The sequence below is a fragment of the Piliocolobus tephrosceles genome, chromosome 2, assembly GCF_002776525.5.
Source record: "Piliocolobus tephrosceles isolate RC106 chromosome 2, ASM277652v3, whole genome shotgun sequence".
NCBI lineage: Eukaryota > Metazoa > Chordata > Mammalia > Primates > Cercopithecidae > Piliocolobus > Piliocolobus tephrosceles.
Window position 1 is genome coordinate 38659625 of NC_045435.1, and position 24608 is coordinate 38684232.

General features: G+C 43.6%; 2 protein-coding genes across 3 annotated transcripts in view; one reads left to right on the forward strand and one right to left on the reverse strand.

Moving 5' to 3' along the window:
• Nucleotides 1–15238, reverse strand: part of PARP9 (poly(ADP-ribose) polymerase family member 9) — a 37077-nt gene extending 21839 nt beyond the window's left edge. The window contains exons 1-6 of one of the 2 annotated variants that reach the window (XM_023214683.3): nucleotides 14763–15238; nucleotides 10530–10633; nucleotides 9360–9393; nucleotides 6316–7151; nucleotides 3087–3308; nucleotides 1243–1461 (exon numbers count right to left, since the gene is read on the reverse strand). In XM_023214683.3, coding sequence (XP_023070451.2) covers nucleotides 1243–1461; nucleotides 3087–3308; nucleotides 6316–7151; nucleotides 9360–9393; nucleotides 10530–10544 — 1326 coding nt within the window. In that variant the 5' untranslated portion in view covers nucleotides 10545–10633; nucleotides 14763–15238. Of the gene's footprint in view, nucleotides 1–1242; nucleotides 1462–3086; nucleotides 3309–6315; nucleotides 7152–9359; nucleotides 9394–10529; nucleotides 10634–14758 lie in introns of both variants that reach the window. The other variant, XM_023214675.3, reaches the window with a different exon arrangement.
• DTX3L (deltex E3 ubiquitin ligase 3L) lies at nucleotides 14761–23167 on the forward strand. Its single transcript, XM_023214694.3, has 5 exons — nucleotides 14761–15138; nucleotides 16380–16591; nucleotides 19044–20579; nucleotides 21010–21227; nucleotides 22245–23167. Exons 1-5 carry the CDS (start codon nucleotides 14952–14954, stop codon nucleotides 22312–22314), a joined length of 2223 nt encoding a protein of 740 aa, XP_023070462.1. The 5' UTR covers nucleotides 14761–14951; the 3' UTR covers nucleotides 22315–23167.
• Nucleotides 23168–24608: the final 1441 nt, after the last annotated feature.

Sequence of the window (24608 nt, forward strand, 5' to 3'; positions counted from 1 at the left end):
GACTGTATTAACTCATTTCATCTTCGCAACAGCTCCATAAGATGGTAATTAGTATCCTTTTTTTAAGGATGAGGAAACTGAGGCACAGATAAGTAAACTAACTTGCCCAAGGTTATATAGCCAGTAAGAGGCAAAGTTGAGACTGATGGGGATTTTAGAGGGAAAACTGATTGAGAACACAGGCCAGGCATAGTGGCTCACACCTATAATCCCAGAGCTTTGGGAGGCTGAGATGGGAAGATCACTTGAGCCCAGGAGCTCAAGACCAGATTGGGTGACATAGTAAGACTGCTTTTCTACAAAAAATTTAAAAGTTAGCCAGACATGGTAGCATGTGCCTGTAGTGCCTGCTAATCAAGAGGCTGGAGGGAGGATCATTTCAGCCCAGGAGTTCCAGGCTGCAGTGAGCTATGATTGTGCCACTGCACTCCAGCCTGGGCAACAGAGCAAGACCTCATCTGTTTAAAAAAAAAAAAGAGAGAGACAGAGAGAGAGAAGACAAAGAATTTGCCTTAAATACACTGCATTTGAGATGACAGTCAGATATCCAAGTGGAAATGAGAGAGGATTGGCTAAGAAGACAGGACTTCACAGAAGTTGTAAAAAACAGTTGTGTTCTTAAAGGGAGAGAGATGAGAGAGGGGCAAGGACACCACACTGAAACTAGAGGGTTGCTTACCTTTAAGGAGCAGAGGGAAGAATAAGTGCCAATAAAAGGAAAGACCAAAGCTAGGTAGTAGGGTAAACATGGCTTCTTTTTTTTTTTCTTTTTTTTGAGATAGTTTCACTCTCGTTGCCCAGGTTGGAGTGCAATGGCGTGATCTCGGCTCACCGCAACCTCCGCCTCCTAGGTTCAAGTGATTCTCCTGCCTCAGCCTCCCTAGTAGCTGGGATTACAGGCATGCACCACCACACCCAGCTAATTTTGTATTTTTAGTAGAGACAGGGTTTCTCCATGTTGGTCAGGCTGGTCTCGAACTCCCGACCTCAGGTGATCCACCCGTCTCAGCCTCCCAGAGTGCTGGGATTACAGGTGTGAGCCACCATGCCCAGCCATCTATAATGACATGTTTTACTAGTTCAGAGGTAGACAATCTGTAAAAATTAAACTTCACCAAGTTAGAACACCACTACACTGTACAGCACCTAGCCCGAAGTCTTACATTGTAGATACTAAACAGATGTTGTTGAATGAATGAATGAATGAATGAACTGTAGGACATTTCTAAGATATTAACTTACCTTATATATCTCCAAATCTGTTGGAAAGATCACAAACTTTACAGTTAACTGGTGTTTTACATGGTCTTTGGCAAATGTTAAAACTTCATCAAACAAAATCTCTGCTGCTGTTTCCTTCTTTATTTCCATGTTTCCAGTCCCAAGGGCAGGAAAGGAAATGGAAGTTATATTTTGCTCAATGCATTTTTCCAAACACTCCTTCATTGCATGTTTTAATATCTGTAGGAAAACACAATTTTAAGATGAGCATTTGAGTCAAGAACAAGACTCCACTTACCCCTTGATCCTGCCCATATTTTACAATGTCCACCTCCACTCTCCCTCAGGGTTCGTGTCCCTGCCTCCTCACATGACAGGAAAGGTCCCACTCCAGAGGGAACCCACTATGGCTATAAGGTTAGGTGGTGAGAAACTGAAGCAATAGAGTGGCCATCTTGTGCTATTCAGGACATGTGGGCACTAGAATTTCTCCCAGTTTATGTAGTCTTGCCCATTCCCCCAGGTCAGAGAGCCAACCATCAGTTTACCCCATTCACCTACCCCTTCCAGGTCAACGTAAAGAGGATTGAATTTTCGTAAAGGATATCGAGATTAAAATAAGAAAGCAGCACTTATTCAACGTCATTAAGATCTATCATGTAATTCCTCTTGGAAAAATGCTAACATTTTTGGCAGATTTAAACTTCTACCAACTGTTAACATCAAAATAATACAGGAATGTTGCCCATGGAAGGACTTTGGAAAACTGAGGGATAGAGGGAGACTAGAGGACCAATTTGGGATTAGAGAGCTCTCAAGAGGGAACCAGAAATGGTGAAGAAGAAAGACAAAGGCAGAGAAGGGGATTAAGTTTCCCTCTTTTCACCATCTGAGTGGGTTCCTCCTATTCTTTAATGACTATTTTTTTTTTTTTTTTTTTTGAGACAGAGTCTCACTCTGTCGTCCAGGCTAGAGTGCAGTGGTGCGATCTCGGCTCACTGCGACCTCTGCCTCCTGAGTTCATTAATGCTTGTATTTTATGTGCCTCAGTGGAGAGTGGGCTAGACAGCCAGGCTCCACTGCAGGCACGAGTGGAAGAGACCTCAGGTAATAGATTTGACTGGAATGATGCTGGAGGGGGAACCCCAGCTGCTCCAGGAATATAACACATGGAGGGACATGAGAGGCTGAATCCCTTGCCTACTTAGGAAAAGGCCGACGAGGTCACTGGGTATGTTGGGGTGAACCAGTGTTCAGACTGAAGGAGTAGTAGTTTTGGTGTCTATCTGTAGCATGCCTACTTAAAATTTAGCCATGGGTTAGGCAACATTTTAAACTTCTTTGTTGTTTAGTTTGTTTGTTGTTTGAGACAGTCTCTGTCACCCAGGCTAGAGTGCAGCAGTGTGATCACAGCTCACTGCAGCCTCAATCTCCTGGGCTCAAGTGATCCTCTTACCTCAGCCTCCTGAGTAGCTGGGACTACAGGTGTGCACCACCACACCTGGCTAATTGTTTTTTGTTTTTTTTTTTTTTTTTTTTTTTTGGTAGAAATGGAAGTCTTGCTATGTTGCTCAGGCTGGTCTCAAACTCCTAGGCTCAAGTGATCCTCCCACTTTGGTCTCCCAAAGCACTGGATTCACAGGCATGAGGCACTGCGCCAGACCTAAATCAAACTTCTTAAGATAACTTATGGCAACTGTACCTGTTCAGTATTTCTGGTATTCACAGGTGTGCTAAAAAATGAGGACTATACCACTTGACAAAATATTTCATGAATGTAATGAAATGATGGAAATTTGTTTAAAAAAAAAAAAAGACTATATAGACTATGGAGCTAAATAAAGACACATTTATTTTAAACTTACCTGAAGTTTAGGAAATTCTGAATGCCACAGTACATGGTATATATATTGGCAGGACAAGTTAAATCCTTTTGTGACCAGTACCAACTGGGACTGTTGAAACTGTTTAGCCTTTGTGGCAAGAAATTCCAATTGCATTTCAACTCCTGCTTGTTGTAGAATTGACTTTGCCACAGGTCCAACTGTAATATCACGTGGGTCTACAGAATTAACAATTACATCTGCCTGAAAAGGGAAGAAAGGGTAGGATTCATTGTTAAATTTCTTCTTCTTAAATGAATAATTTAAATTTTACTTCCCTGAAGAGCTTCGAAAAATACTCTTTGAAGACCCTAATTTCTAAAAAATTTCATTATTAATATATAGAAACTCGTATTTCCAAAGAGCGATTATTTGATTGCCATGAATGAAGCTGAGTTACGTAATTCAGAAATTACGAACATGTACGGATGATATAATTTTCTTTTTTTTAATTTTTAAATTTTTTTTTTTTGAGATGGAGTCTCGCTCTGTCACCCAGGCTGGAGTGCAGTGGTGTGGCCTCGGCTCACTGCAAGCTCCACCTCCCCCAGGTTCACGCCATTCTCCTGCCTCAGCCTCCCGAGTAGCTGGGACTACAGGCTCCCACCACCAGGCCCAGCTAATTTTTTGTGTTTTCAGTAGAGACGGGGTTTTACTGTATTAGCCAGGATGTTCTCGATCTCCTGACCTCGTGATCCACCAGCCTTGGCCTCCCAAAGTGCTGGGATTACAGGCATGAGCCACTGCGCCCGGCCCGGCTGATATAATTTTCATTGCAAACATCTGTTTGCCCCTTGCTGGATTACACTTCCCAGATGGCTAGATTCCGAGTATTCCCTGTGATTTGTTTTAAGCTCTGTGAATAAATGGTTTCATCTCTGCCTGACCACCATGACTTTTTGCTATTTCATCATGGGTTTTTGTTTTGTCTCATTTTAAATAGGAAATAAAATTTCTTGGGATATTTCCATCTCCTAATGTTTTTATGGTTTAAAGTATAACAAACTTTACATGGTTGAAGAAACTCCAAATGGGACAAAAAGATATTCAATGAAAAGTAGGCCCTCTTCTTGGTCAGGTCCTCAGACCTCCTACTCACCCACCCATCTTATGTGCAACCAAGTTCTTCATCTCTCTCTTCAGAAACAGACTGTACATATACATTAGCTGTACGTTAGACAATATCACCTCCTAGTTAACCCTTAGAGCTGTGCTAAAAATGATAGTGTCCTTCCTTCCCCCATGCCCAAATTCCCCTAATCATTCTATTGACTTTGGCTCCCTTTCAGGGTAACTCAGGTACTTCTTCACTGATGTTACTTAATGCTTCACTTCGAAAGCACAATTAGAATTTGCAATTTGGGGGCACCAACACCCTTTAAAAATTGTAATGTTCCTAATGTTGCTGGCAATAAATATACACTAAAAAATTCAGTTAAAGGGATAAGTTAGTCAACTAGAATGCTTCCATTTTAATTTTAAATTTGTGTGTTAATGACTTCTCAAATATTTCATTTCATGAACTCCCCTAGTCTTCTCTCTAATTGTCTTATAGGCAATAAGTGTTTGTTTGTTTGTTTGTTTGTTTGTTTGTTTGTTTTACCAATGTCTAAGTCTATTTGATTGTGGTCACAGGAGTCTTAAGTGTGAAATCACTGATCCAGAAGAAAAAAAAAGAATATAGCCTTATATTCATTCTCACCCTCTCTTGTGGTGCCTTCTCCCTCCTACCCCCTCCACTTATTTATCATTAATTTGCTGAACCCTTAGATGCATGCCCAGACCAGGCCTTGGGACTATAGGGATGAACAGGCCAAGATCTCCATCTTTAAGGTGCTCTCCATCTAGCAGGGGAGCTGCACTAACTCAGAAATACCTAGGTTCACCACTACCTTGACTCCTTCCCTCTCCCTGTTAGCGTCCTCGCCTTTGTGCCCAGTGACCCCCAGCTAAACGCTTAGTTGCACCTTGTATTCTCCACAGCCCCTGGCAGAGTTATGTTCTGTGTATAAACACATAGACTATGACTTAGAGCTCCTCCTGTGTCTCCTGACTCTAGTCAAGCCCATTATTTTCTGCCAATTCCTCTGCATCTCTCTGATCAGGTCACTCTGACCACCCAGAAAGCTTCCCCTCCTGCCGATTATAACCATTGAAACTTGAGATCAGATTCAAAACTCATACCTTCTGAAGCAATCTTTCTTGGTCCACTATACTCCACTCTTTTTTGTATGTCACAAATTTACATACTCTTAAGTATTATTTTTGTTTACTGTTGATAGGTTGCTTCAGAAATGTTGAGATCGTTTTTCTCCCCAGAGAGATTTTTCAAATAAAGAATATTTTTACAGTGAAGAATATAATTGACTTTAGGTTCCTTGGGATCAAAGATTATTCTAATTCCTCAGGGTGCCTAAGATAATAGCAATAGCAATAATAATAATAAATACTTATTACATATCAAGCACTACTCTAAGCATTTTATGTGTATTGATCCCAGCTCTAAGATATAAATGCTATTATTATCCTCATTGTACAAATGAGGAAAATGAAGAACTAAAGATAAAGTAACTTGCTTTGGGTTACCCAGCTAAAAAAATAGCAAGGTTGGTATTCAAATTAAAATGGCCTGGCCCTGAATGCGATATTATTATTATTTTTTTTTAGAGACAAAGTCAAAGTCTTGCTCTGTTGCCCTGGCAGGAATCACTGCAGCCTTGAATTCATGGACTCAACTGAGCCTCCTGCCTTAGCCTCCCAAAGTAGTTGGGACTACAGATGTACATCAACATGCCCTGAAATTTTTTTTTTTTTTTTTTTTTTTTTGAGAGACAGGGTCTTGCTACGTTCCTCAGGCTGGTCTTGAACACCTGGGCTCAAGTGATCCTCCTGTCTCGACCTCCCAAAGTGCTGGGATTACAGGCATGAGTCACCATGACCAGCCTATTGTAAAAAAACTTAAAATGAAAATTTTTAAAGAGATGGGGCCTGGCTATGTTTCCTAGGCTGGCCTCCAACTCCTGGGCTCAAATGGTCCTCCAACCTCAGGCTCTCAAGTAGCTGGGTTACAGGCATGTACCACTGCACCTGGCTCATATTCTTAATCCAAACAAGATGGTTTCTACGTAGTGTTGCGTAGTGTATACTTAAAAATAATTTAACTTTCAAGGATCACATGTGCCAGTTTGAGAGACTAGAAACAAAGACTTACCGTCTGTCGTTCAATGTGGCCCTGGACAATCTGGAGGGTCAGGTTGTTTATGACCATTGCATTGAAAGAAGGGGTGGTTTCTTGTCCCAGCTCACTCTTCCCTAGGATTAATTCTGAAGCAGCTTTAAAGGCAGCAACAGTAGGGTCTTCATTGCTCACCAGGTGAATTTCTTTCAAATTACTCATCATTGGCTTCCTTTGCAAATTAACCCAGATAGTCTCTACAATAGTCTCTGTACACAAATTCAGAGGGAACTGAAAAATCCCAGAGCTCAAGGCTGGAATTGCTACTGTCTTAATGTGAGTATTTCTATAGAGGACATAATCCAGAATGCTTACAATGGCCCTCTCCAACTTTCTAATACATCCCTGTGTATCCCATTCCATCCACCGAGGCCCAACAGCATGAATGATCCATTTGCAGGGAAGCCTCCCTGCTCCCGTGACAGCTATCTCACCAGTTGATACTTTACCAAATCTGGCAACCAACTGTTTGCTTTCTTCTTGGATTTCAAATCCACCAGCTTTCACCAGGGCCAGGGCCAGGCCTCCCCCATGTAGAAGATCTTCATTGGCTGCATTCACCACAGCATCAACAGCATGTGTGGTGAGGTCACCTTTCCAGACTGATAACTCTATCCTAGGAGTCAGCATTTTTCTGAACACTTGCAGAGATTTGCTGTTGCCTTCCTGAACTGGAGAGACCACGGTAGAGATACAGCCAAACTTATTCTGGAGGACTTCACACAGCTGACGCTCATTATTTTTAAAAATTTTGAAGTCATTCTGGTTAATGGGAATTCGCGAACTATACTTTTCTCCAACAGCATCAGTTCCTGGAAAAGAAGATTAAAAAAAAAATCACAGTTTGAAAGGTTGTAATCCCACTTCATACCAGGAGACTGTGTTTCCTATGTGCAAAAGAGAGATGAACTTCATCTATTGTCCTTCGTGATTCTTCTTCTCAACTAGACATATAATCAGACTAAGAACATCTAAGAGTTTTCAATGGGTCACCCATAAAGTGCATACTCTTGTGCCTGACATATATTAAGTACTCCATAAGTGGTAGCTACTATGATGCAGTGATGATGATAGGAAAACTATGTATATGGGGGCCATGAATTTTAAAAAATATATATAAAAGTGGAGAGCTTAGAAAGACCCATGCTTAGGGCACAGGTATTGGAAGGGACTTAATTATGAGCCAAAATAGGTGGAGGTTTTATAACTTTTTTGCTTTTGTCAGCATCTAAGTTTGTGTTTTCTTAAGAGCAGACCCTGAGACAAAGATTTGAATGTAAGTAGTTTATTTGGGAGGTGATCCTAGGAAATACTAGGGCCTTGGGGTGGGGAGGGCAGGGTGTGAAAGTAAGACAAATGAACAAAGCACGTGTAACTAGGCAGATGGAACTTAACTCCACTGGGAAACAGTGTAGATCTTGTGCCTCAGGGTTATATCACTGGTGGGGTAGTAACCACAGGAGCTGGGATATTTATCCAACTTCTTTTTTTTTTTTTGAGACAGGGTCTCACTGTGTTGCTCAGGCTGCAGTGTAGTGATGCAATCTTGGCTCACTGCAACCTCTGCCTCCTGTGCTCAAGCCATCCTCCCACCTCAGCCTCCTGAATAGCTGGGACTACAGGCTCACAGCATCCCACACCATCGTGTCCAGCTAATTTCTGTATTTTTTTTTTTTTGTAGAGATGGGGTTTCGCCATATTGCCTAGGCTGGTCTCAAACTCCTGATTTCAAGCAATCTGCCCACCTGGGCCTACAAAAGTGCTCGAAAAGATTCAAGCAATCTGCCCACCTGGGTGACTCCAAAAAGGCAACCACGCCTGGCCTACCCAACTTCTATTGGTCATTGATTGAGGCAGTTACCTGGTGAGTAGGAGTAGGGGAAGACATTGGACCAGGCAATGAGTGAAGCATTGATAATGTCTACTTCAGTTCAGTAAATGATTCTTTATGATACTCTAGTCTGGCACAATTTTGGTGAAATTAACACTAATTGACTAAAAATTATTTACTGTATGTGGCACACAAGAAGATGTGCTACTCAGATCTCCCTGCAATTGGCTATGAAGTGGGAAATACAGTTAGCTGACAGCCTCCAGCTGCTAGCCCCTCAGGGTTCATCTCAGCTTTCAGTCAAGGTCATGCTATTCTCAGGGTAGCCTCCATCAGTAGCTGAGCAAGGCCATTTATGCCCAACGTGGGACACCTCTAACAGTCAATCTGAGGCTCGCAGAGACTGTCAGGTTCTTATTACAGTCTGATGGTTAGTCTGCTCAGTCTGGCTTCCTTTCTTTACCTTTCACAGTGAATTTTTTGCACTCCTAATTCCATCTCAAATTCTGCTTCCCAGAGGACCCAGCTTGGGACACCACCGTATTTCATGGTGTCTAAGACATTGTTATTACAATGCCTCTGAGAAAGGGAAAAAATTTTAACTAAACTGGGGCATACCATCAATTGTTAAAAGATATACTACCTTATTTCAGTAATGTTAAAATGTGAAAAAAAAATGTGCATGCTAAAATAGATAAAATGTGACAATTACTTTTATTTTGCATCAACTCCCATTTCTAATCTGAGTCTCCTAGAAAGACCTCTTGTGGCCTCAAATACCCAAACAAAGCCGGAATTGAGTAGTAAGGCCCTATTGGCCTGAGCTTTGGTTGAAAATCTTTAATGGGGCACCCCTGGAATTAGGCAAGAACTATTTAGCTTGCATAGCACTCGTTGAGCAAGGAGACAATCAGTTGGCCACCCCATCTGGCCAATTTCAGCTGTAGGCTCCCGTTAAAAGAGTCTCACATTTATGGGCAAAGGAGAGGAATGGTGGGGGCCCTGAGAGATCATGCCTGCTGGTGCCACACCAACTCTGAAATATGTGCGGGGGTCCCCACAAGGATCTGCAGTCACGCACCTGAGCACCTGTAGGGAAAACATTCTCCTTATGTATTCCCCTTTCTCCACTGAGGAAAGATCTGAGCAAAGACTTTCTGAAACAAGAGTGAGAGCGAGGTAATCCTACCTGATTTTTCATTGTAAGCTGCTGCTCCGGCAACCTGTGAAAAATGAGAATGGCTTTCTTAAAAAATGGAAGTGCAATGACTACAGCTTACTGATAACAAATACACCCTAGTAAACACAATGCAATGGAAATCCTGCTCAAAGCACTGCGTTTGGGAGGGAGGGGAGCATGTGTTTTTAAAAATCTGCATGTCCAAAACACTTAAAATACTAAATGTGCCAGCAAACATTGCCCTATGCCATTTCCCTAGGGGCCAATGCATTTCTTTTTTTAAATTTAATTTTATTGGTTTTTGAGACAAGGTTTCACTCTGTCACCAAGGCTGGAGTGCAGTGGTGCAATCACAGTTCACTGCAGCCTTGAACTCCTGGGCTCAAGCGATCCTCCCATCTCAGTCTCCTGAATAGCTGGGACTACAGGCATGCACCACCATGCCCAGCTAATTGTTTTTACATTTTTAGAGATGAGCAGAGTCTTGCTATGTTGCCCAGGCTGGTCTCGAACTACTGGCTTCAAGTGATCCTCCTGGCCTCAGCCTCTGTAGTAACTGGGATTACAGGCGCTAGCTACCGCCAATGCATCTCAGTGCATCTCATTCTAATTCAGAATGAGATGAGGGTTAAAGATTAACACTTTAAAAGGCCCAAAAGTCACAGACCAAAATGACCCCAAACTCTCACATAGACTCCAATCTCCAAAGGCTCATGGGGTTTCTCTAGACAGAAGACCTGGGGACGTGAGCCTCATCAGCTCTGTCTCTCATCCACCAGCAAGGATACACTTTCAATTGCTTTTGTCATGGCACAAGCCTTAATATGGAATTTTCAAGTTTAGTAAGTGACTTCTAATCTGATCTTTCTCTATTCCCTTCATTTCATTCATCCTCTATTACTCTCCTTACCCCAACCTGAAAAAGCAGAATCACTAAATGAGCTAAGAGAATTAAAAATATTCTGAAAAATCATCCAGCTTCAAGTTGACACTATTGATTAGATTAGCATATGGATTCCCCATTTCCCAAGAAGGGAGATAGGAGAAAACTTTATTGGGCTATTAAAAGCAGATGAGGATGTCCGGTATTAGTGAACACCCCAGATTTCTTGCTGTTATAGAAAGAAGTATTCATGTGCTGATCAAGGTTCATGACATATACACATTTATGCTTTTTACCGTGGAAAAGTCCATCCTCCAGGTCCCCGGGGGAGTCTTTAAATGTTTATTCTCTTTTGCACTTCAAAGCATAGACTGTAGTTTCCAGATACAGTGGTCCACTTCTAGGAATGAATTAGAAAGATGCAATAAACATTAGCCAGAATCTTAGGAAACTCAGTAAGAATATACTGTAGGAGGACCAAACATGATTTCTGATTTTGAACAGTTCTTAATTTCCTTGATAACGATGTACACATTGTTTTGCTGTTGTTGTTACTGTTTACCTTCTACCCTTTCCAAGAAGGGTTCCAATGGAAATCATAATGCCAGTTCAGAGAATGGAAAATGCTCTACGGCCTGGAACAGGGAAAGCTTTATAGAGGAGGTGAGACTAGAGCCTGGCAATGAAGAATGCAGGAGGATTTCACATATTTAGAAGAAGAGGATGATAACAAAGTGGTGAGACTGAGAACAACATTCAAAGAACAGTAAGGAAGACCGAGCTTATGAGTGAGTGAAGCCCCCTGGAGAGTGTCTGAAGAAAGAGGAAATGCCACTTGTGCCTGTGAGGGGTGTGTATTACTGAATTTGTGATAAATATCCTTGACCTAATGATAGGGGCATATCTGGTTAAAAGTCAGAAAATCTTGGAAAAAATACTTTGTAATGATTTTCCATCTAATAGGTAGGAATTAAAGATTATGAATTTTTAGAAGAGTGATGACGAAAATGCTTAAAGATACAGTTGCTCACACTTGTTGCTATGTTTAGGCTGCTAAATGATTTCTAATGTCTTTGCAATAGAAAAATTTTGTACAACCATCTACAGCATCAGATCCCTATTCTTACTCATCAAGGGAAAGCAGCAGGTCTAGTACAATCCTTTGCATCCTAAAATGCAGACAAGATGCATTTTTTGCCTCCAGAGGGCACTGCTGTTTTCAAAAAAGAAGGATGACTTCATCTGCTTTGGCCATGGGCTTTTGCTTTAAATGTTGCACCTGTTTCTGTCTTCAGGCCAGGTTTTACAGGCCTATGGATAGCCAAACAAGGAGTATAGTGCCCTAAGCATTCCATCTCTTCCATTTTAAAAACAGCATTACCACAAAAGCCTTCCTAACTTTCCATCACTGGTTCCTACTGTGTTTCCTTCTCTCCAAACTTCTGGAATGAGTAGTGGACTCTCCTGTCCACCTGCCCACTCAGCCTACTATAACCTGGCTCCCTGCCTCATTCCCAGCACCCTTTTGAAACTGCCAGTGGCCAGGCACGGAGGCTCACACCTGTGATCCCAGCACTTTGGGAGGCAGAGGCAGGCGGATTGCCTGAGCTCAGGAGTTCGAGACCAACCTCGGCAACATGGCAAGACCTCTACTAAAAATACAAAAAGTTAGCTGCGCATGTTGGCACATGCCTATAGTCCCAGCTACTTGGGAGGCTGAGATGGGAGGATCACTTGGTGGGAAGCTGAGGCTGCAGTGAGCTGTGATGGTGCCACTGCACTCCAACCTGGGCAACAGGAATGAGACCCTGTCTCAAAAAAAAGGAGAGAAACTGCTCATCAGAATCCCCCATGTGGTTAACGCCAATGGATTATCTTCTATCCATCTTTACTGGACCACTTTCTATAGTATTTCACTCTTTCATTCCTGAAATCCTGCTTTCTTGGCTTCTCCTATGCCATCTTCCCTTGGTTCTTTTATTACCCTTCACTTTGCCTTTACAGGCCTTTTCTCTGCGTTCACTTCCACCATACCCCCTCTTAATTGTTTGCTCCAGGATTCTGTCTAAGGCATTTTTCATCTCATTCTACATACTCTGCAGGAGTGATCTCATCCACTCCTACGGCGTCAACTCACCAACTGCAAATATGACTCTCATATCTGCAGTTCTGAGCCCCATTTTTCAACTCCACCTGGAGGTCTCACAGTCCCCTCAAATAACCCTCTGCATATCTCCTGGTCTCCAATCCTCCATCCTACCCCCACCAAATCCGTACTTTATCTCCTGGATTCTGCAGCTCAGTAAATGATAATACCATTTATGCACTCAAATCAGAAATCTAGCAACTTTCCCTCAATCTTTTTTGTCTCATATCTGGGACCTGACAACCTAAATCACTTTCAAATATGCCCCTACCTTCCTCACCCACTGACACTGCTTCACCTCAGGGTCTCAGCACCTTTTGCCTGAGCTGTGGCAATATACTCTTTTCTTTTCTTTTCTTTCCTTTCTTTTCATTTCTTTCTTTTTCTTTTGTTTTCTTTTCTTTTTTTTTTTTTTTAGACAGAATCTCACTTTGTGGCCCAGGCTGTGGCGTGATCTTGGCTCACTGCAAGCTCCACCTCCCGGGTTCACGCCATTCTCCTGCCTCAGTCTCCTGAGTGGCTGGGACTACAGGTGCCCGCCACGAAGCCCAGCTAATTTTTTTTTTTTTGTATTTTTTTAGTAGAGCTGGGGTTTCACTGTGTTAGTTAGGATGGTCTCGATCTCCTGACCTCGTGATCCACCCGCCTCAGCCTCCCAAAGGGCTGGGACTACAGGCATGAGCCACCGTGCCCAGCCAGCAATATACTCTTTTCAAAGATTTAAATGTACCTAATTTGACATTTTATTGTTTGAATAGGTATTACATTTATGATGTATAAGAAAATGTAAAAGGTTTCCTCCTATCTCCCCTACTAAATTCCCTGCCAGAGTGCTTCTCCTGTATTCTTCCAGTGGCATTTTTTACACAAAAGGTAGTAGCTTATACACACACTTCTGCATCTTATGTTTCTCACGTAACATATCCTAGACATCTTTTCATATTAGCACATAGAGCGTTTCTTCATTTTTTCCACTGCCCATTGTATTCCATTGTATAGATATATTATTATTATTATTAAACTGCTGGTCCCCCTATTTATGGACATTAAAGAGTTCCCTATCTTTTGCCATTGTAAACAAGGCTGTAAAGGACATCTTTGTACACAGGTCACTTCACACAGGGCTAATATATCAATGGGACAATTTCCTAGCAATGGAACTCCAGAATCAAAAAGCATATGCTGTTGTAATTCTGACAGTACTGCCAAATTGCTCACCGTAAAGACTGACCCATTTCCAGTCTTACCAGCCATGTGCAAAAACCTTATCTCTGTCCTCTCTGCCGCCAGTCATCCCTGCTTGTAAATGTGTCCTCCACACCGTTGTCAGCACCATATTTCTAAAATGCAAATCTGGCAAGTCATTTTCTTGCTTTCCCTGCTTACAACCCTTTGAGTCATCTTCACTGCTCTTCAAAGCTTTTCACCATCTAAATATGTGCTGTCCAGGTTGGACTATCAGCCTCACGTAGCTACTGAGGCTACATGTGGCTGGTCTGAATCGAGATGTGATGTAAGTATAAGAAAAACACTGGGTTGCAAAGACGTAGTATGATAAAAAGAATGTAAAAAGCTCATTACGTGCTGAAATGATTAAGTTTTGGATATGTCAAGTTAAATAACATCATTACAATTAATTTCATCTGTTTCTTTATCCTTTAAAAAATATGGCTGCAAAAATTTTAGAATGAACATACTGGCTCACATCGTATTTCTGTTGGACAGTGCCCATCTAGGTAGGCCCTCCCTCCCTCATCCCCTCACCCATCTCCTCTCCTCCCAGGCCCCAGGCCCATTCTGTGCTTCAGAGCACAGTGGTCCCTAAGCCTCAGGTGCTTTTCCCCCCAACCCTGTCCTCCCCATCTCGTTGTCACACTCAGTTTATTAAGATGCTGCTTGAAACTTCTCCTTGGAGGCCTTGAAGAAGTTTTGCTCCTTGGTTCACAGGTCCGCCTCCCCTCACCAGCCCTTGACATCAGGGCCTTGCTCTGCTCTTTGTACAGCAAGAAACAATTCAGTGCTGTTGGTTAAATCAAGCAATGGAAGAGAAAAGCCCCCAGGCGCCCGTCTAAAGGGTAGAGTTGAAGGGAGGGAAGGGGTAACAGGTCACAATTACCAGATGAACACATTCAAATTTTCAAAAATGGGTAAGTTTAACATGAATTCAGATGTGAATTACTTTTTAGCATCAAGTAATAGTGATAACAGCAGTAAGAGTTACAAAGAATAAGAAACACAGGAGAAACTTTCTTTGCATAGTCTACTCATAAGGGAGGCCTGGCCCTGGGATCCCGGTCTGCGCCCGCCCCCACTCTCCGCCCCCCGCACCCCGAGCCCGCAGGAGAGGGGACCCCGGGGGCCCAGGGGCACTGGACCTACCCACCCGGCGGACCTCTCGCCTCGGTGCAGACAGCACGGGGAAGAGGGGAAGCAGCTCTGCTGGGAACAGGGAGGGACCTCCGGGGAAGCGAAACCGAAACTTTGCGCCCAGTCGGCGGGGCGGGCCGCGCCTTTACCCCAGTCCCGGCCCAGCGGCGTCCCGGAGCCCCGCGCCCTCCTGACGTGCAGAGCCATGGCCTCCGACCTGCGCCCGCCGTCCCCCCTGCTCGTGCGGGTGTCCGGGTCCGGCGTCCGGGTACAACGGAAGCTGGAGAGCTACTTCCAGAGCTCTAAGTCCTCGGGCGGCGGGGAGTGCACGGTCAGGCCCCAGGAACACGAAGCCCCGGGCACCTTCCGGGTGGAGTTCAGTGAAAGGGCAGGTGAGCTTCGGGCGGTCGGGCTGCGAAAGCCGAAAGCCGTCTCTGGGGGCCCGGCTCCCGGGTTTCCAGGCGGACCCAGTTCCAGCTGACCTAGGGGAGAGGGCGGAAGAAAGTATGTCACTGTGCGGTGGCGGACAGGGAGGGGGCCCTGCTGCCAAGAGAGTCACTGAGACAGTGAACACTCGGTGGAGGACAGGGCCTCACATGTGCCCGGTGCGGATCTGGCTGACCCCGCCCTAGTGTGGATGCTTTCCATATCCTCATTCTAACTTAATTTCTCAGCTGTCATCTTCCATCCCCCAGATGCCTGTCAGCTGCCGTCCTTGTCATTCAGGGATTCCACTTGTATGTCTTAAATAATGGTTCCATTGTTCCATCCATGAACAAAAGGATGTTCCATTTTGTATTTTTGAGGATTACAAAAGTGATATATGCTCACTATAGAAATAAGAGAAAAGAGTAAAAAAGAAAACAACCTGGAGATAAACAATGTGTCCATTTGGTGTATTTCCTTCCTGCCCTTTATTACGAATGCCAGCAAACACACGTGTATTTACACAATTCGGAGTCTGCACTTTTGATTCCTGCTGTTGTAACTTACCTGTATAATGAGTATTGAAATGGGAGACCGGGCCGGGTGTGGTGGCTCACGCCTATAATCCTAGCACTGTGGAGGCCAGGTTGGTGGATCACCTGAGGCCGGGAGTTTGAGACCAGCCTGGCCAACATGGCAAAATTCCGTCTCTACTAAGAGTACAAAAATTACCCCGGCGTGGTGGTGCGCACCTGTAATCCAAGCTACTTCGGAGGCTGAGGCAGGAGAGTCGCTTCAACTCGGGAGGCAGGTTGCAGTGAGACGAGGTCGCACCATTGCACTCCAGCCTGGGTGACAGAGTGAGATTCCGTCTCAAAAAGCAAAACAAAACAAAAAAAGGAAGGGAGGGAGGGAAAGAAAGAAGAAAGGGGAGACTGGAGACAGTTTCAGAAACATGACATTTAATGAGTGGACAATGTTCCATTGTCGTTAAGCTTTCAATTCTGCAGTAAAACTTAATCCGCACACTTTAAACCTCTTAATAGCTCCCCGATTTCCTCCATTGCCAACCCACCATTCCAGAATGCAGTGAGCAGCCTTACTGGGAGGTGCTGGGACAGGGTACAGACACAGGAATGAGAGGATTACTTGAAATCTCTCCCATTTTTATGTGTGTATACGTGTGTGTTTAATGTTTCCGCTGAAGCTAAGGAGAGAGTGTTGAAAAAAGGAGAACACCAAATGCTTATTGACAACGAACCTGTGCCCATTTTCCTGGTACCCACTGAAAATTCAATAAAGAAGAACACGAGACCTCAAATTTCTTCACTGACACAGTCACAAGCAGAAACACCATCTAGTGATACGCATCAACATGAAGGACATATTCCTAATGCTGTGGATTCCCGTCTCCAAAAGGTGAGTATTGAAAGAAGGAGCTGGCTGTGCCTGTGCCTCCTCTCCAGTCACCAGCCTCACGTATTATTGATCCAACACCCATGTGCTGGGCACATACATGGGAGCCAGGCACTGTTTTAGGCACTGGACACAGAGACGAACACAACGGACAAGGTCCCTGCTCTCAGGCGGCTTATATTGGGGCCCAGGGCATGCACCGAAAGACATTAGGCAAGTAAAATAATTAGAACCATTTTATTTATTTGGAGAGAAACAGGGCTAGGGCAAGCAAAGGGAAGATGGGGGTGGTGTTACTTCTTTTTTCCCCCAACAAGACAGAGTGTCACTTAATCACCTAGGCTGGAGTACAGTGGCATAATCATGGCTCACTGCAGCATTGACCTCCTGGGCTCAAGCGATCCTCTCACCTCAGCCTCCTGAGTAGCTAGGACTACAGGCGCCACTACACCCGGTCAATTTTTTTTTTTTTTTGGTAGAAACAGGATCTCACTATGCTGCCCAGGCTGTTCTCAAACTCCTGGGCTCAAGCGATCTGCCCGCCTTGGCCTCCCAAAGTGCTGGGATTACAGTCATGAATTACTGCGCCTAGCCTGGTGCTACTTCTAACCAGAAATCAGAGACAACTTGACTGAGGAGGTGATGTTTGGCCTGCAACTTGAATGATGACAAGATTCATTCAACAATAGATATCCACTGCTTAATGTGTTCCAGGCACTGTTAGAGGAGCTAGGGAGGCAGCCAGGAACATGGCAGACTCTGCTTCCGGGGATGGCACCTTCTAGTGAGAGAAACAGACAATATTAATAACCAAATAAATATATAGTAAAGTGCCTGCCAGTCATACCTGCTAGAAAGAAGAATAAGAAGAATAAGTGACAGACAATGACAGAACCACCATTTAAAATAGGATGTCTGGAAAAACCTCAAGTGAGATAACATCTCTAGCCAAGTGGATTTCTGGGGGGAAAATGTCCTAGAGGGAAGCATAGGTACAAAGGCCCCAAGAGCTGACATTCTGAGGCCCAGAAGCTTTAAGGAAGCCAGTGTGGTGGGGAGGGCAGTGAGCAAGGGAGAGAAGTGCTAGGAACTCAGGAAGGTACACAGAAGACAGGCCTTTGGGGCTGAAGGTAAGGATTTTGGATTTTTAACTTAAAATGTTGGGGGATTCATCAGATAGTTTTGAGCCAGGTGAGAGGGCGATCTGGTTTATATTTCTAAACGGTCACTCTGGCTGCTGTTGGAAAACTGAACATAGGAAGGGGCTAGAATGGAGAGTCAGAACCCAGTTAGGAGGGGTTGCAATGTGCCAGGTGAAAGATGATAATGGCATGGACTTTGGGTGGCCTTGATGGAGGTGTGAAAAATGGCTGGATTCAGGAAACATTTTGAAGATCTGGAGGAAGGATCTTACATGCAAAGTCCTTGAGAAGGAACAAAACATTAGAAATTTTGCTTTTATATTACATTTAATTGGCCTCTGTCCTTTTTATCTTAACCTGGCACATCTTATATTTGAGCTTCTAAAGGCCAGGGTTTAGAAGGGACCAACAACTTCGCATGCAGTCAGGTGTTTAGTTTAAAAAAGAAAAAAGGAGGAGGAGTGAAGAAGAGAAAAAATAGTCATAGGAAAGCCATTTTCCTCAGCTTTATGGCTCCCTTCCAAGTTCACAGACATTTGTGAGGGCCACGACAACTTGCCCAGAGAGCACAAGTGCCTTCCCTTGACTGCTGTTCCCAAGATCAAACAGATAGTGGCAGTTGTAGAACACAGATATCTTGGCCATGGAGCTTTTAGAAATGCTCATGCCCAGGCTCCACTGCAGACTAGTTAACATCAGAATCTCTGGGGATGTGCTTGGGCTTTGGCTGGTTTGTCTTTTCCTGAACTTGCCAGATGAGTCTTATATGCAGACAGGGGTGAGAACCTCTGGGATGTAGCATGCTGTATCCTCTAAAAAGGATTTGAGGCCGGGCACAGTGGCTCATGCCTGTAATCCCAGCACTTTGGGAGGCCGAGGCAGGCGGATCACTTGGGGTTGGGAGTTCCAGGCCAGCCTGACCAACATGGAGAAATCTTGTCTCTACTAAAAATACAAAATTAGCCAGGCGTGGTGGCACATGCCTGTAATCCCAGTTACTCGGGAGGCTGAGGCAGGAGAATCTCTTGAACCCGGGAGGTGGAGGTTGCGGTCAGCCGAGATCATGCCATTGCACTTCAGCCTGGGTAACAAGAGCGAAACTCCAACTCAAAATAAATAAATAAATAAATACATACATACATACATACATACATACATACATAAATAAATAAATAGGATTTGAAAGAAGTTGCCCCCTGCTTGGGGAAGATGTAGTGGTTGTTTCTCTAGTCTCTATGCATTCTCCTGAAGAGAAGATGGTAGGTCTGCATGCTGAGAGGTTTTATTTGTTCCTGTTCCTTTTGAAATTTCAGATCTTTCTTACTGTAACAGCTGACCTGAACTGTAACCTGTTCTCCAAAGAGCAGAGGGCATACATAACCACACTGTGCCCCAGTATCAGAAAAATGGAAGGTCACGATGGAATTGAGAAGGTGTGTGGTGATTTCCAAGACATTGAAAAAATACATCAATTTTTGAGTGAGCAGTTCCTGGAAAGTGAGCGGAAACAAGAATTTTCCCCTTCAGTGACAGAGAGGAAGCCACTCAGTCAGCAGGAGAGGGACAGCTACATTTCTCCTTCTGAACCAGAAACCAAGGCAGAAGAAAAAAGCAACTGTTTTGAAGTTTCCTTGCCTTACTTTGAATACTTTAAATATATCTGTCCTGATAAAATCGACTCAATAGAGAAAAGATTTGGTATAAACATTGAAATCCAGGACAGTTCTCCAAATATGGTCTGTTTAGATTTCACCTCAAGTCAATCAGGTGACCTGGAAGCAGCTCGTGAGTCTTTTGCTAGTGAATTTCAGAAGAACACAGAACCTCTGAAGCAAGAATGTGTCTCTTTAGCGGACAGTAAGCAGGCAAATAAATTCAAACACGAATTGAATCAACAGTTTACAAAACTCCTTATAAAGGAGAAAGGAGGAGAATTAACTCTCCTTGGAACACAAGATGACATTTCAGCTGCCAAACAAAAAATCTCTGAAGCTCTTGTCAAGACACCTGTGAAACTATTCACTGTCAATTACATGATGAATGAAATTGAGGTTGATAGTGCCCACTATAAACTTTTAGAAACTGAATTACTACAGGAGATATCAGAGATCGAAAAAAGGTATGACACTTGCAGCAAGGTTTCTGAGAAAGGTCAGAAAACCTGCGTTCTGTTTGAACCCAAGGACAAGCAGGTAGATCTATCTGTGCATGCTTATGCAAGTTTCATCGATGCCTTTCAACATGCCTCATGTCACTTGATGAGAGAAGTTCTTTCACTGAAATCTTTGGGCAAGGAGAGAAAGCATTTATATCAGACCAAGTTTGCAGATGACGTCAGAAAAAGACATCCAAATGTACACTTTGTGCTAAATCAAGAGTTAATGATTTTGACTGGTTTGCCAAATCACCTTGCAAAAGCCAAGCAGTATGTTCTAAAAGGAGGAGGAAAATCTTCATTGGCTGGAGACAAACTGAAGGAGGATCATGAAACACCGATGGACATTGATAGCGATGATTCCAAAGCAGCCTCTCCGCCACTCAAGGCCTCTGTGAGCTCTGAGGCCTCAGAAGTGGACAAGAAGGAAGAGGGCATCTGTGTCATCTGTATGGACACCATTAGTAACAAAAAAGTGCTGCCAAAGTGCAAGCATGAATTCTGCGGCCCTTGTATCAGCAAAGCCATGTCATATAAGCCAATCTGTCCCACATGCCAGACTTCCTATGGTGTTCACAAAGGAAATCAGCCAGAGGGAAGCATGATTGTCACTGTTTCAAGAGACTCACTTCCAGGTTATGAGTCCTGTGGCACCATTGTGATTAATTATTCTATGAAAGGAGGCATACAAACAGTAAGTATTTCTGAAGTCCATGGGTTTCTTGCCACTATGCTACGATTACCAGGGCAAAAGAGACTGTCCTATTGCCTATTAGACAGTAGATTTCCCAAGGAATTATCTCCAGGGTCATGTGCAAGGGATTGAAATAGTGGTAAAGGTCACAATGTTTGCTGATAATTCAAATATCTTTTGTGTCTATTTCTTAAGACAGAGAAAGGGTAGGTGGAGATTATATCTTGAGATGAGGGTATCAGGAAGGTGGACAGTGTTTCCAGCATGAATTCAAGGAAAGAGGAGAAATATGGGTTATTAGGAATATCAGCATAACTTCAATATTTTTCTTGCTTTTGATTTGCTTTATCTACAAATGAACACATCTATACCTATAATAAAAATTAGACAGGGCACTGTTTTCACATGACATTTTCTTGTCCTCATACAGGGAGAACACCTAAACCCAGGAAAGAGATACTCTGGAACACAGCGAACTGCATACTTGCCTGATAATGAGGAAGGAAGGAAGGTTTTGGAACTGCTTCGTAGGGCCTTTCACCAAAAGCTGATTTTCACAGTGGGGTACTCTCGCGTATTAGGAACCTCAGATGTCATCACTTGGAATGATATTCACCACAAAACATCCAAGTTTGGAGGACCAGAAAAGTGAGAGCCTTTTGGGATGTAATGGCTACTCAACAGATTATAGGGATTATGAACTACGGCAATTTCTGGATGTGGATATAAGAAGAATCTATAGCAGTGGTATTGGGTATAGTCAAGTATTTTGAGAGCTGCTAGTCAGGAATGATAATCTCAAAGACAGCAAGATTGGTCCCCATCAACTTCTACCCTGTCAGCTATAAAGTACTCTGGAGTTATTTCAATTTTGCACCAAAGGGCAGGGGGGTTTTGAATCCAGGATGAATACTATATAAGCTGATTTAATTTAAGGCTTGGTGTCTATTTGAAGGCTAGATGCTAGGAATGTTACTTACTTTGCTTTCTTTTAAGGTCACCTTTCTTTTTCCCCTCTTCCCCCACCAGTCCACAGAGAACCTGAAATCACTTGACCAATAATATTCTAGAAAAAGTCTAAGTTGTGAGGAGACTATTGGTAGAAACTGTATTATAGAAAATCCAATTGTTCTTTATGAAACCCCAATAGGATTCCTCAGACCCTTGGTACTAAAGAAATAATATATACCCTGAGACATTTGCAAAACCTGAAATTTGAAAATCCTACTAGCATGTGATTACAATGCCCCAATAAAACACAGTATATTATTATATTTTTATGAGAGTCACTACTTACCATAAACTGAAAAATTTTAAGAATTAACATAGACATGAAGCCTCAAATTAAATCAACTTAGTTACCATTCATCTTGGATTCTCAAACCCCCTGCCCTTTGATGCAAAATGTAATAACTACATCATGTTAATACTTTGGAGTTGGCAGGGTAGAAGCCAGGTTGAAAGGCAGATGTTGGCCAGACAGCTAGGTTCACTCACTAGCTAAATGACTTGCATCTGCAAACTTAAAAGTCATGATACGTCATCCACCTTCAGGATTACTTGTGAATGTTTGCAACACTGGATATTAAATCCTTAAATGCTGGATATCTATTGCACATATCGGAAAAATTTGTGGTGACACTAAAGGAATTTTTCTTTCTCCAGGTATGGCTACCCTGATCCTTCTTACCTGAAACGTGTCAAAGAGGAGCTGAAAGCGAAAGGAATTGAGTAAGAAAACTGCTGGAAGATGTCTTAAATCAAGCTTTCAAAAAAATATATTTTAGGAGGCTAATTTTATGCCAATCTAAATCCTTATGTAGAAAAGACTTTGAAATTTTTCTTCTTAAGAAATGGTTTGTATAAGAATAAGAATCTGCTAGCCTGTCATTTCTGGAGTGATTTTTTTTTTGAGACAGAGTCTCGCTCTGTCGCCCAGGCTGGAGTGCAGTGGTGCGATCTCAACTCACTGCAAGCTGTGCCTCCCGGGTTGACGCCATTCTCCCCGCCTCAGTCTCCTGAGCAGCTAGGACTACAGGCGCCCGCCACCACGCTCGGCTTATTTTTGTTTTTGTATTTTTAGTAGAGACGGGGTTTCACTGTGTTAGCCAGCATGGTCTCGATCTCCTGATCTCGTGATCTGCCCGCCTCAGCCTTCCAAAGTGTTGGGATTATAGGCATGAGCCACTGCGCCTGGCCCTGGAGTGATACTTTTTATGGAAGACAAAAGCCCCCCAAATCTGTGTAAAATCTGCTGCAAGGGTGTCATGCCTCTTGTGTCATCACTGGGGTTAGAGGTGGGTCTGAAATCATCTTCTATGTCCTTCAGTTGAACTATCAGCTGCCAATTGATCCCTTTTTCATTGCCATCTCTGGGATGGTTCTTCATTTTTTTGTGTGTTTTCCCCTTAATCTCTACGTGTGAAAGTGAAATTCTATTGTAAATGGGAGGAAAAAGGGTTAGTTGTGGGAAATTAAAGACCCATATTCCGCTTTCTTACTCATGGCAAGAAAAGTGGCCATGAGTAGAGATTGGGCAAGCATTGGTAATAAATGGAATAAAACTAATTATTATTATTATTATTAGAGATGGAGTCTCGCTCTGTCTCCCAGGCTGGAATGCAGCAGTGTGATATTGGCTCACTGCAACCTCCACTTCCCGGGTTCAAGCAATTCTCCTGCCTCAGCCTCCCCAGTAGCTAGGGTTACAGGTGTGTGCACCCACACCTGGCTAATTTTTTGTATTTTTGGTAGAGACGGGGTTTTGCCATGTTGGCCAGGCTGGTTTCAAACTCCTGAGCTCAAATGATCCTCCTGCCTTGGCCTCCCAAAGTGCTGGGATTACAGGCATGAGCCACCACATCCACCCAAGACTATCATTTTTAATGCCTGTCAGTCTGTTTGTGTTGCTATAAAAGAACACCTGAGACTGGGTCATTTATAAAGAAAAAAGGTTTGTTTGGCTCACAATTTTGCTGGCCAGAAGGTTGGGCATCGGGTGAAAGCCTCAGGCTGCTTCCATTCGTAGCCTAGGGTAGCCAGAAATCATATGACAGAGAGGAAGTGAGAGAGAGGTGTGGGGGAGGTGCCAAGCTGTTTTTAACAAGCAGTTCTTTAGGAAATGAGGAGAATGAGTCACTCCCATGAGAACAGCACCAAGCCATTCATGGGGGATCTGCCCCCATGACCCAGACCCCTCCCTAGGCTTCACCTCCAACACTGAGGATCAAATTTCTTTTTTTTTTTTTTTTTTGAGACGGAGTCTCGCTCTGTCGCCCAGGCTGGAGTGCAGTGGCGGGATCTCAGCTCACTGCAAGCTCCGCCTCCCGGGTTTTTACGCCATTCTCCTGCCTCAGCCTCCCAAGTAGCTGGGACTACAGGCGCCAGCCACCTCGCCCGGCTAGCTTTTTGTATTTTTTAGTAGAGACGGGGTTTCACCGTGTTAGCCAGGATGGTCTCGAACTCCTGACCTCGTGATCCGCCCGTCTCAGCCTCCCAAAGTGCTGGGATTACAGGCTTGAGCCACCGCGCCCGGCCGAGGATCAAATTTCAACATGAGATTTGGAGGAGGTCAAACAAACCAAACTATAGCAGTGTTTCATAAAATTGTGTTGCCTGACTTAGGTTGCTAGTAAGCCAGCAGAGGGATATTTGCCTCCAAAATCTTTGGCAGAGGCAGGAGTAAGGAAGCCATTTCTAGAGTCCTGGCTACTTATTTGGAAAACTGAGCTTCTTTCTTTCATTGTTTTTTGCCTTAAGAGACAAGGCCTTACTATATTGCCCTGTCTCTTAAGGGAAAACATCAAGACTGGACTTGAACTCCTGGGCTCAAGCCATCCCCCAACCTTGGCCTCTCGAGTAGGTGGGATTATAGGCACATACCACTGTGCCTGACTTAAGTTTCTTATTCTAGAACACTTGGAGCCTGAACTCTGACCAGGCCCCTCACTTGAGCCTTTGCTTTCTGTTCCTTGTAAACTGCCATATTGGGTGCACTTGCCCTGCCACAGTAATGCTACATATTTCTGA

Excerpts from the sequence above, each read along its gene's own strand:
- DTX3L (XM_023214694.3), top strand. The coding sequence starts at position 14,952 with ATGGCCTCCGACCTGCGCCCGCCGTCCCCCCTGCTCGTGCGGGTGTCC. Across the intron at positions 15,139-16,379 it reads GGAGTTCAGTGAAAGGGCAG|CTAAGGAGAGAGTGTTGAAA; the intron begins GTGAGCTTCGGG and ends TTTCCGCTGAAG. Across the intron at positions 21,228-22,244 it reads AAGTTTGGAGGACCAGAAAA|GTATGGCTACCCTGATCCTT; the intron begins GTGAGAGCCTTT and ends TTCTTTCTCCAG.